Source organism: Salvelinus fontinalis, chromosome 12 (assembly GCF_029448725.1).
Source record: "Salvelinus fontinalis isolate EN_2023a chromosome 12, ASM2944872v1, whole genome shotgun sequence".
NCBI lineage: Eukaryota > Metazoa > Chordata > Actinopteri > Salmoniformes > Salmonidae > Salvelinus > Salvelinus fontinalis.
The window spans coordinates 39,692,710-39,709,734 of NC_074676.1; the positions used below are offsets into that span (position 1 = coordinate 39,692,710).

General features: G+C 42.4%; 1 protein-coding gene across 1 annotated transcript; it reads right to left on the minus strand.

The window, feature by feature from the left end:
* Window positions 1–391: 391 nt before the first annotated feature.
* Window positions 392–8,047, minus strand: LOC129867394 (diencephalon/mesencephalon homeobox protein 1-B-like). The gene is made up of 5 exons (XM_055940763.1): window positions 7,808–8,047; window positions 4,724–4,888; window positions 4,291–4,469; window positions 3,399–3,786; window positions 392–3,171 (listed from the first exon to the last, which is right to left on the minus strand). The coding sequence occupies exons 2-5, from the start codon at window positions 4,875–4,877 to the stop codon at window positions 2,717–2,719; spliced, it is 1,176 nt and encodes a 391-aa protein (XP_055796738.1). The 5' UTR covers window positions 4,878–4,888; window positions 7,808–8,047; the 3' UTR covers window positions 392–2,716.
* Between the last annotated feature and the right edge of the window lie 8,978 nt (window positions 8,048–17,025).

A 17,025-nucleotide genomic window follows, 5' to 3' on the forward strand; every position in this document is an offset into this window, starting at 1 on the left:
TATACGTGCTAAAGTCCAACCTCCAAAACATAAATGCCAAAATCCAAATCCTTTAACAATGTTGCATTTATATTTTTGCTCAGTGTCGTTTTGTATTGTATTAATTCCATACTGAATGGTCTCTCCTATCCTAAAGTTGTAACTTTTAGGAAGTCTTTACGTGCGTGCGGTGTGTGTGTGTGTGTGTGTGTGTGTTCCTACATGTGTGTGCACTCTTGTGCAGATACAGTAGTTTTAAAGCTGTCTTCCCCATACAATACAAGAGTTCAAACCAGTTTGTCCTCTGTAGCCTGTCATGTGTTCACAAAATTGTTTGGTTAAAACCATTCATAAATTGTAATTTGCATAATTTTAATAAACCTCCTAAATAATAATCTCATTAACCAATCAGTCTTCATACATGTGGTTTATTCCCTTGCATTTTAACAGATAAATGACTCACATTTAAGTAAACAATTGAGAAGTACACGTCTGGGATCTACAATGATAAAATACATATACTGTAGCTATGGCCTGGATGCCAGTCCGTTTCTGCTTTAGTCAACAACACCAAGTTTTTTTTTCTTGCTGTCTTTTTAAGGATATACCAACGCTCTTGAAAGCAGAAACAGCCTGGCACCCAGGCGAAAATAACATAGGTTGAACAGTTTCATATTTGAACGTCGCTCTGTTCCCCCTGTAGGATTCCATAGACTAATCTGTATCGAGCAGGTATTGGCTCATTCTACTGGGGGTCCTTTGCATTAAGCCACAATGGAACAATTCAAAAATAGGTTGAATGTTTCTTCTAAGTCCTCCGACACAAAGGAGACACCGACTTATACTCCCTAACCAAGCAGATGGGATGGAAACAAACATGGAGGGGTATTTACAGTACAATGTGGAATAAATTCTTGCAGGTGGGATGTAGCAAAGATCTATTATATTGACTAGATAGTCTAGTGACTGCTCTAACAATGGAAATACATATCCTCGAAGATGGAAGGCAGACGGGAGGAGGCAAGATCAGGTTAGACCATTTTAGTGAATGAAAAGGCAGATACGCATGTGAACAACAGGCACAACTCCTATATAAAGTAATTTACTATGTCTTTTTTCCCCCGAAATGCCACGTGCATCCACTTATATCAGTGCATTCATAACAACCTATCCACTGAAACTTCTATTCAATCAAATAAGCCTCCCGTAGCAAATTAGCAATTACATTTTTTGTTGACCAAATTCAACCCTCATTGACCTCCATACAAAAATTACTCACTAGTTTTGTTTTCGTGGACAGATTTTGGGTGGAGTGAATCATCTTGCTTCGCCTCTTCCTCTCTGGATGTAGCTCTAAAACAGGAAGTACCGTCCATCTGCCAGGTGCAGGGCATTGTGGGATTTGTAGGCTATTGAACTGGCCAGTCTGTCCTGTTGTAAATGTTTGAATGGGAGTTTTCACCTGAGGCTGGAATCTTGATTTAATCTTTGTACCATTTCTATATTTGTGCCGTTGTAATCCCTGTCTCAGGGTGCATGCAAAGCTCATCTTTAATATTATGGTCACCCTCACCACCTCTAGTGTTGAGATCATCAGATATACTGTAGACGGTCATAATGCATTTGCCCCATATGAGATGACGGCTTTGTGATTTAGGAGTGTAGCATTTGAAGTCTCTGATCCAACTGGTTTGGTAGGAAGTATACTGAACAAAAATATAAACCGAACATGCATCAATTTCAACAATTTTACTGAGTTACAGTTCATATAAGGAAATCAGTCAATTGAAATCAATTCATTGGGCCCTAATCTATGGAATTCCCATGACTGAGCATGGGTGCAGCCATGGATGGGCCTGGGAGGGCAATGGCCCAACCACTTGGGAGTCAGGCCCACCCACTGGGGAGCCAGGCCTAACCAATCAGAATGACTTTTTCACCACAAAAGAGCTTTAATTACAGACAGAAATACTCCTCAGTTTCATCAGCTGTCCGGGTGACTGGTCTCAGACGATCCCGCAGGTGAAGAAGCTGGATGTGGAGGTCCTGGGTTGGCGTGGTTACATGTAGTTTGCGGTTGTGAGGCCGGTTGGACATACTGCCAAATTCTCTAAAACAACGTTGGAGGCGGCTAATGGTAGAGAAATTAACATTCAATTCTCTGACAACAGCTCTAGTGGACATTCTTGCAGTCAGCATGCCAATTGCACACTCCCTCAACTTGAGACATCTGTGGCATTGTGTTGTGTGACAAAACTGCACATTTTAGAGTGACCTTTATTGTCCAGCGCACAAGATGAACCTGTGTAATAATCATGCTGTTTAATCAGCTTCTTGATATGCCACACCTATCAGGTGGATGGATTATCTTGGCAAAGGAGAAATGCTCATTAACAGGGATGCAAACAAATTTGAGCACAACATTTGAGAGAAATTAGCTTTTGTGCGTATGGAACATTTCTGGGATATTTGATTTCAACTCATGAAACATGTGCCAACACTTTACATGTTCCATTTATATTTTTTGTTCAGTATAGTAGTGAGATTGCACTGGGTCTATGTATCTCTCCTGCAAGCGTGTCAAATAAGTATAGTCCGGTAGGGTTCTTATCTAATATGCAGTCCCAGTGTACAAAACTGATGCAGTGTCTATAATGTCCAGTCAGTAGAAAGGGTCATAACATCTGACTGTGTCCCAGGTAGCTGCCCTGCCCTGGGGGGGAGGTCAGTCTGGGGGTCAGTTGGGTAGCATGTCCAGGCCCAGGGAGGCAGCGTGCTGCTTGGCCCTCAGACGCAGGTTCTCGATGCTGGTGGTCTTGCTGTTGAGGCTGGGTAGGCTGCTCGGAGGGGCCTGCAGACCCGTCAAGGGGCTGTTCCACACCTGCTGGGCCTGGGACATGGACACTTGGGACATGGACGCCTGGGACAGGGACTGGTAGTAGGATTGGCAGGGCAGAGAGCCCAGGGGGGAGGGCATGTTGACGTTCATGCCCAGGTAGGGCAGTGAGGAGGGGGTACCCATGTCGAAGGAGGGGTAGTGGACCATGTTGTTGGTTGCAGCCATGTGCTGGCGGAACTGCTCCTGCAGACGGAAGAGGCTGAGGGGGGACGAGGCATAGGAGCCTTGGGACACACAACTGCTGCCCACGCCACCGCTAGAGGAGGGGAGGGAGGGAGAGCCCAGGGGAGAGTCTGAGAGAGAGAGATTTTAGTTATAGTTTTTATTATTTTAGAGAGAAAGATTTATTTTCCGCTTTCAAGACTAATTCATAATAATATAGAATACATTGAAGTCCTGCAGATAAGGGATAAGCACACTAACAAAAATTCACATATGTGCCTCCTAAGGAAATCGAGAGTGCATCTACAGTATAATAAACACATATGTCTAATGGCCCATTGTCTATGGGATTTCTCACCTGGTGTGGGGCTGAAGCGTTTGCAGGATGGAGATCCTCCTCCCGGCTGCAGCCCTGCACCCCCCTGCTGCACCTCCCCCTGATGCTGCTGAGTATCCTGCAGCCTCTCCCACATCAGCTCCTCATCTCCTTCACCGTTGTCCTCTGCAGCCGACTCGCTGTCCGAGGCCTCCGGGGAGGTGACGTTCACCTCCACACTCATCTCCGCAGGCTGGGGCCGCATGGTCTCCGAGAGGGAGGATGGAGATGTCTGGGTGGAAGGGTCGGTGGTCTTGACCTCTTCCTCGTCACCTCCCTCTCTGTTGTCCTCCTTCTGTTTCTGGAGCTGCTCCTTCTGCAGGCTGCGCTGCTTCTTGCGGAACTTGGCGCGGCGGTTCTTGAACCACACCTGGTGAGAAGACGGATTTCAGTTGTTATACAGTAATAAACACAATTTCATCACTTTGTAATAAACTATAATTCTCTAATAACCAAGGCTTCTGATAATGTCAATATTGGTGATTTGTTACATGGCTTTGGTTTGTCAAACGTGTACATTTTTTATTCTCACAATATCATTTAAACTAATTGCATTTGAACTCCTTGACAGCGGAACTCAAAAGCATCCACTTGTCATGGTCAGAAGCAAAAAAAGCAGCCGAGATCAGCAACGTTGGAAATCGTTAGTATGGTCCTATGTTCCACCAGGAACATTGGAGATCTTTAGCATGGTCCTATGTTCCACCAGCAATGTTGGAGATCTTTAGCATGGTCCTATGTTCCACCAGCAACGCACAACGGTTAAGTAAGTATTTCTCTTCATCACCCCCACTCCCCTCTTCTACACAACCAATACTGAAAGTTAAGATGCAGGTGAAATAGTTGATTTATTTCGACTAAGTAGTATCCTCACCTGCACACGGGCCTCTGGTAAGTTGGTACACATGGCCAGGCGTTCGCGCATCACCACGTCAGGGTAGTGGGTCTTCTGGAAGGTCTTTTCCAGGGCTTCCAGCTGCTGGGCAGTGAAGGCTGTGCGACTGCGCCGCTGCTTCCTGTGCTGGGAGCCATACCGGGCCTCGAGGATTATGTCTTGAAATGTGCAGCCGTTGAAGGAAAAGAGATTGGGCCAATTTAATTAAGGAACAGGTCAGATAGTGCTCATCAAGAAGCCTTTCTGAAACAATGTAACAATTTATTGCATTGAACTCAAGAACACATTTTGAACATAAGACAACATAATATTTGTCCATCACACAGCATGATAGCCTGATTGTATTGCAAATTTTCCTGACTTATGGACAGATTTACGCAGTAGAATGAGTAAATGTGCAACCAGTTCTTACCAGCCAGTCTCTCTGCCAGCGTGAGCGCGTGCACGGACGGCCGGTAGTCGGGCGCGTGCTGGGCATGCTGCGCCGCCTGCTGGTGAAGATTGTACATGGCATTTAGTGAGTTCATGGCGTGGAGAGAATATCCATTCACTCCGTAGTGCTGCATGGCTGCGTCACCTGTAAATACAGAGGGATAAATTGTTGTTTCAAACAATTCGTTATTGTTGAATTAGTAAAACCAGTAATATCACTGTTTGATTTATGTACCTGTAAGCAAGTCTTGGGCTGCAGATGTAGGCCTAGATTCAAACATCAAGTGGCCTAAATTATTATCGAACATTTTTGTATTACACTTGTATTTATGTAGGCTATGTATTTATATTAAACTTCGTTTTTTATTTCCATTAATTTAAGATGTTTTAAGGTGTTTTATTGTCACATACACCGGATAGGTGCAGTGACATGTGTTGTTTTACAGGGTCAGCCATAGTAGTAAGGCGCCCCTGGAGCAAATTAGTGTTAAGTGCCTTGCTCAAGGGCACATACAGATTTTTCACCTTGTCGTCTCGGGTATTTCAACCAGCGACCTTCCATTACTGGCCCAACACTCTAACCTAGGATACCTGCCGCCCATTTTATTAAAACTGTCAGTGGCTGATTTCAAATAACCTGCATTTGGACATGTTCCAATATTACATCAGTTATTATATGTCTATAACTGTAAATATGTTTCTTTAAGAAGATTCAAGCTGAGAGTGACATTATATGACGGCATTGAGAAACCTAGCCAGCCACTAAACCTATAAACCCCTTTTCCCACGGAGAGCTCGCTATTTAACCAGTCCTTCCCATGAGAGTTCCCCCCACTAAAGCCCGAGGGGCTGTGTGAAATAATTAGCCTACTCTCCTGTGTTATCGCAACATTAATGCTGATATTGATATTCATTCATTTAATGTCGCACTTGACGTTGTGCCTGGATAGCTAAGCGACGTGGGCCTACTAAAAAGGCAAACTATAGGTCCCCTACAGCGCTAGCAGAATTTAATAACGTCAACAGAACACTACACAATGATCAGAAATTAATCAGGGACATTTCTCTGAAAAAGCACACAAAATAAATTGGTGTGACCAGACTCATTTATTAAATGATATTATCATATTTTCATTGAGTCCTATAAATTGCCAAATTATTGTCATTATCCATAATGTGTAGCACAACAGCGTGCATAATAGGATAACTAACCATTTTTATTTTCACAGATTAAGCCTATAGATTACGATAGAAAATTACCCAAGCCTACTGTTGAAAAGGCTCCCTACCACATAAATCAGAAGTTGGTCAGTGCGTTCCGAATTTAATCGCATCCTGGGCATTAAACAAGTCAAAACGAATCGTGTTTTAAGACAAGTTGGCCTAGCTTCATGTGCGTTCATATTGCGTTAAAAACAATTGAACAATTCTGTAAAAAGTATCTAGGCCTACAATAATATTTGTTTGAATATAATTTTAATCCCTCAAAAAGATGGATTAAAATATGCCACATTTGGATTTATTTATTTTCTTCATTTAGTAGGCTTACATCGAGTTGAAACGTATGTCGAAAAGATTATACAGCCTACGGTATTATTTTGTTTTATATGCTCTTGGGGATGAAAAGCCCAAGGGGTGACAGATGGAATTTGTACCCCAACAATAAAGCTAAATACAGTACCAAAATGATAGTATCAGACCGCTATCACGACCTTAACATTTCAGCGTGTAAATGATCATGCAGAAATGTAGAATGCTCGAAGTGACATTATAAAAATTGGTAATAAAAGCTTAATATAATCAGAATAATAATCAGAATAAACGCTCATAGCCTGGATATACCTTATATCAAGTCACGTTCTTATTGTCACCAAATGCAGGAGCATGAACATTTACTAAGATCTGTTTGAATGCTATACAAATCTTGATTTATAATTTATGATGGAAAAATACCTATTATAAATTGTCAAATGTTTTGCCTTGACAATAATACAGTAAGTAGTGTAATGAGGGGGTCATTTCAGACACATTTACAGGGATTATCATAGGCCTAAAATACAGGCTTAAATCATAGGCTTACTTTTTATTGTCATTTATTTTATATATTTTTTAAATATATATATTTTTTACAATGGAATGATTTGCAATAAATTGGAATATGGCATAGGCCATTAGGGAACACTTTACTTTGGCCAGGAACGGGACAGACGGTGCTTATCAAAATATTTATTTAGCTCCCTGAGTATTGGATTTGAATGGGAGCCGTTTCTCCCGGTCTATGGCGGCTCTCGCCCCACTGCCCGGAGGCTTGCAGTGGCGGGTAGATGTAAGGTTAAATATATGCATAGGGAACCCCTGTTGGCTACTCGTCTAATGTAGGTGCAAATAGGTTTCAACTACTAGGTGTGTGTGTGTGATTAATAATGTCCTTTTTTGAATATGACTGTTCCTCATATAAGTGTCATTGCCTGTAGCCTACATATTGTTTACAATTGCTTTATGGAGGTTTTAAATCCTTTTCATCACTCAAAATATGAATCTTTCGATGTGGACAAAGTCAGATAGCCTTGGGGAGCTGTTTTAACAGTCATTATGCTAATTGCCGTGGATTTAGTTCTATCCCAGACACCGTAGAGGCTAAATATCGGCCCGCCGATCTGCCTGTACAGGTGACACACTCTTTCTTCTACATTAACCCTTTATTCAAGTTTTGCCCAAAATTACCCCGGAAGACGTGGATAATTTAAGAAACTATTCCGGAGATTAATTTTTTTTAATTAAATAATGTTGAAGTCTAAATTTCAGTTTAGATCTATCAAATAAAATGTTATTGGTCACATACACATGATTTGAAGATGTTAATGCGAGTGTAGCGAAATGCTTGTATTCCATGCATAATGAGAAGACCCGGGCAATATATTGCTCCAAGGTTTAAATGGAAGAGGTTTAAAGTTGCAAGGAAATGCAATAAAACTGGAATTATGTCAGGCACACATAATTTTACTTTACTAACAGGTCCAACCTGATTCGTTATACAGATGCACGCCTTTCAAAAAGGTCTTACCTCTTACGACGCTGCCCGTGGGGTCTTGGCCTATAGCCTATGTCCGGCTGTTTTCAAATGGAATAATAGCTTTCAAAGTACCACCTTGTGTATTACTTCTCAATTCCGTGCTGTTTAGTCCTGTATACTCATTTCTGAACTCCAAACTCCTCAGGAATACTGTAGTCCGTTTTCTGCGCGCGGTGCTCTCACTCTCCAGTCGTTGGAGAATACGGAGAGCTGCCATCTAACGGGCTCGCGCACGACGATGGGCTTTAAGGAGCTCGAGCGCCTGGTGAGGTCATGCAGGATTTCAAATGGACCTTTGCTGTGTCAACCAAAATAGTTTTTTTCTACTCCAGGCTTTCTCATTACTGATTTAAACTATTAATTTATTTATCATTTCCTGGACATTAATGTTATAATCATAGTATCATTAAGCTTATCAAAATGTCAATATTATTATTATTATTTTCGCCATATAGGCCTACACCAACATATTTTAATTTCATTTTCTTAGGCCATAAACTTTTAATTGTACGTAGAGGCATGTTGCTCAGTCTATATTTTGATATGCAGAAATATAAGTGTTTCTTTGAGACTCATTGTCTTAATTCAAATATACATTTGGTAATTGTTTTGCATGTCGGCCCTTTGTAGTCTACTGTGTGTATATATTTGGTCAATATGCAGTCTATTTTCAAATGGAACACGGAATATTGACTAAAATCTTCCATGTCATGTTGCAAACGCATGTAACATTATAATAGCCTACATATAATCATAGCAATAATAATAGTAATAATAGGTTCATTCAAATCTGTGGTAAATAAGAATTTATGATTGTTCATTCAAGAAGTGCCAATGGCTTCAATGACGCTTTCATTACAATGGTTTGCATGCAGGGTTTGAGGTGTTTAAAGGGATATTAAGTTACTCATGCTTTAATTTTATTTGCTTTTCGACTTTGTCGAGCCACTTGCAGAGGAGACTGCGGTGGAGAGCTGGCTAATAGACGCTAGGGTACTGCCTTTAGAAACTCTCCCGGCCCCAGGAGATTTTAGGTTAGGATTGCGGAGACAAGACGCCATTTCAGCCTCCAAAAAACGGTCTTAAAATGACTGCTACTAAGAGGATTAAAACAATAATGCCCCTCTCTTCTTCAAGGTTTTTAGAAAACATTTATTCTCCTGGAGAAAAACCGTTTAGGCTGGAATTAAGGGCAGCGAAAAGTAGCCTTCTAATCTAGTGCTTGCATATTTTGTTGAATTTCTCCAAGAGAGGAGAGAAAGTGAGGGGGGTGGGATCTTAAACTCAATTTGATCTTTGGCCATATTCATACATAGAAGTTTCGACTTTACACGGAAAGAAAACGTGTTAGCACTCGCGACAAAGTCACAATCCAGTCAAGAGGTGAATTGCCAATAACAACTATGCCGGGGAAATGATTTTAAAAATACACTCAAGGCGAATATGTTGTATTTTATTTGTAGGTCGTGCAATTCTCACATCTTGATTGACTACATGAGACAATTGGGAAATTTATGATGCAAATAGTGGTAACGATATTAAATTGTTGTGGAATGAATAAACCGTTTTGGATTAGCCTGGTGGATTGATCAGGTTGGCAGGACGAGTTACTGCGCGCCCTGGAGATCATTACGCGCAACAGATGGACTGTTCAATATCTCTATAAACCATGTTTATTTGTGATACTTTATCATATTAGGCCTATCTACTACAACAATGATCTAGGCAGATCTAGTAATTTTAATGAGAGGTTTATTCAACATCAGAATGGGTGTTTTGCTGGCATACAGGTATTCTCTTGTTTTAAATCTTTGATTTATTGTCGAAGAAAATTATTCCTGATTTGAGTCTTGATGGGTCATTGTGACTTAATAGCCATGATAATCCCTTATTATAATGATGACAATGATTTAGGCCTAATAGTCATTTTCAATATTCAACGAATAAGACTAACTATAGGGTTAATAGACCTAATGTAAATAACGACAACACGTTTGGCAATGCATCAATAAAGCTGAATTGGGAGTTAATTCGTATAAATGCACATTCGTTTCTCATTGTTTGTTCTTATTTTTGGGAAAGTTTTTATTCCTTCAAGCCGACCCTCTTTTGTCTGCACATATATCACGGAGTATTTGGGTCTGGGAGAGAAATCGGATTAACTTGTGAACTGATGGAAATGAGAACGTAAACGGGAGGCAAATCTGGGCAGTGTCTCTTTGTGGGAACACTTTCTAAAGCAATTAAAGCGAGAAGGTATACCCCTCTGCTGCTCTTCCTCAAATCAGCTTTCTACAGAACTTAATGTGGGCTAATGTCCAGCGCGTCGAAAGGGTTTAAAGCCAAGAGTCATGACGAAGACTAATTTATAATAGGCCTACAGCGATATTTCTCTCTCAATACAATTCAATTTAAGGTCTTTATTGCTCTAGAGCTCATTGTTTTCTGCATACCCGGCATCTGCTCAGTTCAGACTTTATCATGTTGAAGCCTCGAATGATCCGTGTCTTTGCTCTTCATCATCTCTGAATGACGTAGGCCTGCCTGCTTTCAGGATCTAAAACTTTATCCAGTCACATCAGGACTTTGGCAGCACATGGCTTAATAAACTAACTCGAGCGGTGAAACACTAAATGGAAACTAAAATACTTTCGATTACAGTTTAATCATGTTTATTACGCATACGCGTTTGTAATTTTACAGCTCAAAAATAGAGCACATTTTATATTTGATATTTTGCATTAATAGATTGGAAAATTGAGTCTTTCAAAGCACATTGAGCCATTATGAGGTTTTTGCAACTTAATGAATACATTATTATTTTCATCTAATCCTCCCACTTTTCGTCTCTCCTGCTCTCATTCAAGGTTATTCAGGGCTGTGCTCATTTAAGCTAAATGAATCATTTTGATGTATGGGGGAGAATTGACTGCTACCTGGGGACTTGTGACAAGAGTAATAAAGCAACTGACCAAGAGCAATCTTTTAGACATGTTATTAGCAGGTCAGCAGGTTATTAACAGGTTATTAGCTGGCCTTTAAGAACCCCCCCTCCCATGTTAGGTACCTCCCCCTTGTCACGCCCTGACCTTAGAGATCCTGTTTATGTCTCTATTTTGGTTTGGTCAGGGTGTGAGTTGGGGTGGGTATTCTATATTCTATTATTTTTATTTCTATGTTTTGGCCGGGTAGGGTTCTCAATCAGGGACAGCTGTCTATCGTTGTCTCTGATTGAAAAACATACTTAGGTAGCCCTTTTTTCCACCTGTCTTTGTGGGAAGTTAACTTTGTTTCTGGCACATAGCCCTTAAGCTTCACGGTGGTTTTGTATTGTTTATTGTTTTTGTCGGCGTCATTTTCTTAAAAAAAGGAAAATGTCCACTTTGGTCCACTTCCAGCGTCGGCCGTGACACCCCTATGTTAGGTACCTGCTTTATGGGGATAAATCCCCTTTCTTTTTTATAGGAATCTGTGTTATATTAGTTTTGTAAAGTACTATATATGCCACACACACACACACACACACACTGCAAAGGCAAGTCCAGCTGTGTGGCGCCCACCGACACCTCCCTCACACATTCTGTGCTCACTTTGAGGCAGACAAAAGCGAGGCATCAAGGAAGACTCTTGCTGCTCCAGGTGCTTTCAGTCTCCGAGAATGACGGGAGGAAAACTTTGTGAATACTCAGTAAGCCGCCGGCCCATATGGTGTCCCTGACCGCATCCTCAGAGTGTGTGTTGACCAGCTGGCGAGCATCTTCTCAGACGTCTTCAACCTGTCCCTGCCCCAAGAAAAGAGACCACCACCTTCCCAGTGCCCCAAGAAAAAAAAGGTGACATGCCCAAATTACTTTCGCCCCTTTGCACTAACCCCGGTCATCATGAAGCGCTTCGAGAGGCTGGTCATGGTCCAGATCAAGGCAAGCATGCCAGGCACACTAGACCCGCTCCAATTTGCCTACTGCTCCAACAGATCCATGGAAGATGCCATTTCCATCGCTATTCACGTGGCCCTAACACATCTGGACAAGAGGAACACCTATGTCAGAATGCTGTTCATTGACTACAGTTCAGCATTCAACACTATTGTTTCTTCCAAGTATGACACCAAGCTCAGAACCCTGGGACTGGACACCACCTTCTGCAACTGGATCCTGGACTTCCTGACGAGCAGACCGCATGCTGTGAGGATTGGAAACATCTCCTTCACACGGACTCTTAACACAGGTACGAGCAACGACTGCATGGCTTTGCGAGACACTAACTCCAAGGAGGTAAGTGAACTGTCATTGTGGTGCAAGGACAACAACCTCTCCATCAACGTCAGTAAAACAAAGAAGTTGATTGTTGACAACATCACCACTCTTGTCAAGAGGGCGCAACAGCGTCTCTACTTCCGCTGCACCATCGAGAGCGTCCTGAGCGGTTGCAACTTTTTGCATCACGGCCTGCTACGGGAATTGCTCCCTCCACGACTGCAAGGCCCTCCAGCGGGTGGTGAAGACAGCCCAGTACATCACTGGGACCTTGCTCCCACCCATCCAGGACATCTACTCGAAACGATGCCAGTTGAAAGCCTGCAGCTTCATCAAGGGCCCAACACACCCCAGCCGTGAGCTGTTCACTCGCTTTCCGTCAAGACCATATAAGAGCATAAGGTCTGATGCCAACAGGCACAGAGCACAGAGCTGAACTGGACTGACTAACTGCACTGACTCTCCACACCTTACGCACGCACACACACACACAGACATTCACTACCGGTCAAAAGTTTTAGAACACCTACTCATTTAAGGGTTTTTATTTTATTTTCTACATTGTAGAATAATAGTGAATAAATCAAAACTATGAAATAACACATATGGAATCATGTAGTAACCAAAAAAGTGTTAAACAAATCAAAATATATTTTATTTGAGATTCTTCAAATAATCCCCCGTTGCCTAGATGACAGCTTTGCACACTCTTGGCATTCTCTCAACCAGCTTCATGAGGCATTCACCTGGAATGCATTTCAATTAACAGCTGTGCTTTCTTAAAGTTAAATTCCGTAAATTCTTTCCTTCTTAATATCAGGTCTAAGGTAAGACCCAAATGCAGACTGCCGAAGTAACAATGTTTATTACAATTGGGGCAGGCAAATGACAGGTCAAGGCAGGCAGGGGTCAATAATCCAGAGAGGGTGTAAGGCACCGGAACAGCAGGTGGGGTCAGGTCAGGCAGAGGTTTGTCATCCCGAGCAGTGCTGCAAAGGTACAGGCATGGCAGGCAGGCTCATGATCAGGGCAGGCAGAATGGTCAACACCGGGAAAACTAGGAAACAGGAAAAAATTGACAGACAGAACCAGAGGAGAAACTGCTGCTAGCTTTGATGAAACAAAACAAACTGGCAACAGACAAACAGAGAACACCGGTAAAAATATACAGGGGATAATGGGGAAGATGCGTGACACCTGGAGGGGGGTGGACAAGCGCAAAGACAGGTGAAACAGATCAGGGCGTGACACTTAATGCTTTTGAGCCAATAAGTTGTGTTGTGACAAGATAGGAGGGGTATACAGAAGATAGCCATATTTGGTAAAAGACCAAGTCCATATTATGGCAAGAACAGCTCAAATAAGCAAAGATAAATGACAGTCCATCATTGCTTTAAGATATGAAGGTTAGTCAATCTGGAAAATGTCAAGAACTTTGAAAGTTTCTTCAAGTGCAGTCGCAAAAACCCTCAACAGCTATGATGAAACTGTCTCTCATGAGGACCGCCACAGGAATGGAAGGCCCAGAGTTACCTCTGCTGCAGAGGATAAGTTCTTTAGAGTTACCATCCTCAGAAATTGCAGCCCAAATACATTCTTCACAGAGTTCAAGTAACAGACACGTCTCAACATCAACTGTTCAGAGGAGACTGTTTTGAATCAGGCCTTCATTGCTTGGGCCAAGAAACATGAGCAATGGACATTAGACTGGTGGAAATTTGTCCTTTAGTCTGGAGTCTAAATTGGAGATTTTTGGTTCCAACTGCCGTGTCTTTGTGAGACACGATGTGGGTGAATGGATGATCCCCGCATGTGTATTTCATACTGTAAAGCATGGGGGAGGTTGTGTTATGGTGTGAAGGTGCATTCCTGATGACACTGTCAGTGATTTATTTTGAATTCTAGGCACACTTAACCAGCATGGCTACCACAGCATTTTGCAGCGATACGCTATCCCATCTGGTTTGTGCTGAGTGGAACTATCATTTGTTTTTCAACAGGACAATGACCAAACACACCTCCAGGCTGTGTAAGGGCTATTTGACCAAGAAGGAGAGTGATGGAGTGCTGCATCAGATGACCTGGCCTCCACAATCATCCAACCTCAACCCAATTAAGATGGTTTGGGATTAGTTGGACCGCAGGGTGAAGGAAAAACAGCCAACAAGTAATAAGCGTATATGAGAACTCCTTCAAGACCGTTGGAAAAGCATTCCAGGTGAAGCTGGTTGAGAGAATGCCAAGAGTTTGCAAAGCTGTCATCAAGGCAAAGGGTGGCTACTTTGAAGAATATAAAATATATTTTGTTTTAACACTTTTATTGTCACTACATGATTCCATATGTGTTATTTCATAGTTTTGATGTCATTATTTTTACTATTTTCTACATTGTAAAATAATAATAAAGAAAAACCTTTGAGTAGTTGTGTCCAAACTTTTGACTGGTACATACATGCATACATGCTACACACACATCACAACTACTGCTACCAGACTCTTATTATTATTATTATTATTGCGAAATACTGCGCATTTGAAACACCTGTAAATACTGTACTATAAATTGTACCTTCCTGTATTATACTTATGCTAAAATGTTTATTCTAATCTACTGATCCATTTACTTTATGTTCGTATTCGTAACTTTTTCTATTTCTTACTCTTGTTGCATTGTCGAGTAAGCATTTCATTGAAAACTTGAAACACACACATGTTTCATGCATGAAGTACACATTTTAAAATGGGAGTCTAAAGGTAAGTGTTTTCATAGATTTCATGTTGCTTGCAATCATTCACATTCCTTGGTTTCTGGTAGCATTATACTCCTCATTAACAAATCACATTGCTCTCTTGTCTTCAAATCAAATCAAAGTTTATTTGTCACGTGCACCGAATACAACAGGTGTAGACCTTACAGTGAAATGCTTACTTACAGGCTCTAACCAATAGTGCAAAAAAGGTGTTAGGTGAACAATAGGTAAGTAAAGAAATAAAACAACAGTAAAAAGACAGGCTATATACAGTAGCGAGGCTATAAAAGTAGCGAGGCTACACACAGACACCGGTTAGTCAGGCTGATTGTGGTAGTATGTACATGTAGATATGGTTAAAGTGACTATGCATATATGATGAACAGAGAGAAGCAGTAGCGTAAAAGAGGGGTTGGCGGGTGGTGGGTGGCGGGACACAATGCAGATAGCCCGGTTAGCCAATGTGCGGGAGCACTGGTTGGTCTGTCCAATTGAGGTAGTATGTACATGAATGTATAGTTAAAGTGACTATGCATATATGATAAACAGAGTAGCAGCAGTGTAAAAAGAGGGTTTGGGGGGGCACACAATGCAAATAGTTCGGGTAGCCATTTGATTACCTGTTCAGGAGTCTTATGGCTTGGGGGGTAAAAACTGTTGAGAAGCCTTTTTGTCCTAGACGCGGTAGTAGAGAGAACAGTCTATGACTGGGGTGGCTGGGGTCTTTGACAATTCCCTCTGACACCGCCTGGTGTAGAGGTCCTGGATGGCAGGCAGCTTAGCCCCAGTGATCAAATCAAATGTATTTATATAGACCTTCTTACGTCAGCTGATATATCAAAGTGCTGTACAGAAACCCAGCCTAAAACCCCAAGCAGCAAGCAATGCAGGTGTAGAAGTGATGTACTGAGGCATACGCACTACCCTCTGTAGTGCCTTGCGGTCAGAGGCCGAGCAATTGCCGTACCAGGCAGTGATGCAACCAGTCAGGATGCTCTCGATGTTGCAGCTGTAGAACCTTTTGAGGATCTCAGGACCCATGCCAAATCTTTTTAGTTTCCTGAGGGGGAATAGGCTTTGTTGTGCCCTCTTCCCGACTGTCTTGGTGTGTTTGGACCATTCTAGTTTGTTGTTGATGTGGACACCGAGGAACTTGAAGCTCTCAACCTGCTCCACTACAGCCCCGTCGATGAGAATGGGGGCGTGCTCGGTCCTCCTTTTCCTGTAGTCCACAATCACCTCCTTAGTCTTGGCTACGTTGAGGGATAGGTTGTTATTCTGGGATCACACGGCCAGGTCTCTGACCTCCTCCCTATAGGCTGTCTCGTCGTTGTCTGTGATCAGGCTTACCACTGTTGTGTCATCTGCAAACTTAATGATGGTGTTGGAGTCGTGCCTGGCCATGCAGTAGTGGGTGAACAAGGAATACAGGAGGGGACTGAGCACGCACCCCTGTGGAGCTCCAGTGTTGAGGATCAGCGTGGTTGTGTTGCTACCTACCCTCACCACCTGGGGTTGGCCCGTCAGTAGGTCCAGGATCCAGTTGCAGAGGGAGGTGTTTAGTCCCAGGATCCTTAGCTTAGTGATGAGCTTTGAGGGTACTATGGTGTTGAACGCTGAGCTGTAGTCAATGAATAGCATTGTCACATAAGTGTTCCTTTTGTCCAGGTGGGAAAAGGCAGTGTGGAGTGCAATATAGAGTGCATCTTCTGTGGATCTGTTTGGGCGGTATGCAAATTGGAGTGGGTCTAGGGTTTCTGGGATAATGGTGTTGATGTGAGTTATTACCAACCTTCAAAGCACTTCATGGCTACGGACGTGAGTGCTACGGGTCTGTAGTCATTTAGGCAGGTTGCCTTGTGTTCTTGGGCACAGGGACTATGGTGGTCTGCTTGAAACATGATGGTATTACAGACTCAATCAGGGACATGTTGAAAATGTCAGTGAAGACATCTGCCAGTTGGTCAGCACATGCCCGGAGCACATGTCTTGGTAATCCGTCTGGCCCCGCAGCCTTGTGTATGTTGACCTGTTTAAAGATCTTACTCACATCGGCTACGGAGAGCGTGATCACACAGACGTCCGGAACAGCTGATGCTCTCATGCATGCCACAGTGTTGCTTGCCTTGAAGCGAGCATAGAAGGGATTTAGCTTGTCTGGTAGGCTCGTGTCACTGGGCAGCTCTACTCTTTAGCTCAGTGC

Bases quoted from the DNA above. Each gene is read 5' to 3' on its own strand.
- LOC129867394 (XM_055940763.1), bottom strand. From the start codon at position 4,877: ATGCAGCACTACGGAGTGAATGGATATTCTCTCCACGCCATGAACTCA. The intron at 4,470-4,723 runs GTAAGAACTGGT...GCACATTTCAAG, and splicing joins GCTGGCAGAGAGACTGGCTG to ACATAATCCTCGAGGCCCGG. The intron at 3,172-3,398 runs GTGAGAAATCCC...TCTCTCTCTCAG, and splicing joins ACGCTTCAGCCCCACACCAG to ACTCTCCCCTGGGCTCTCCC.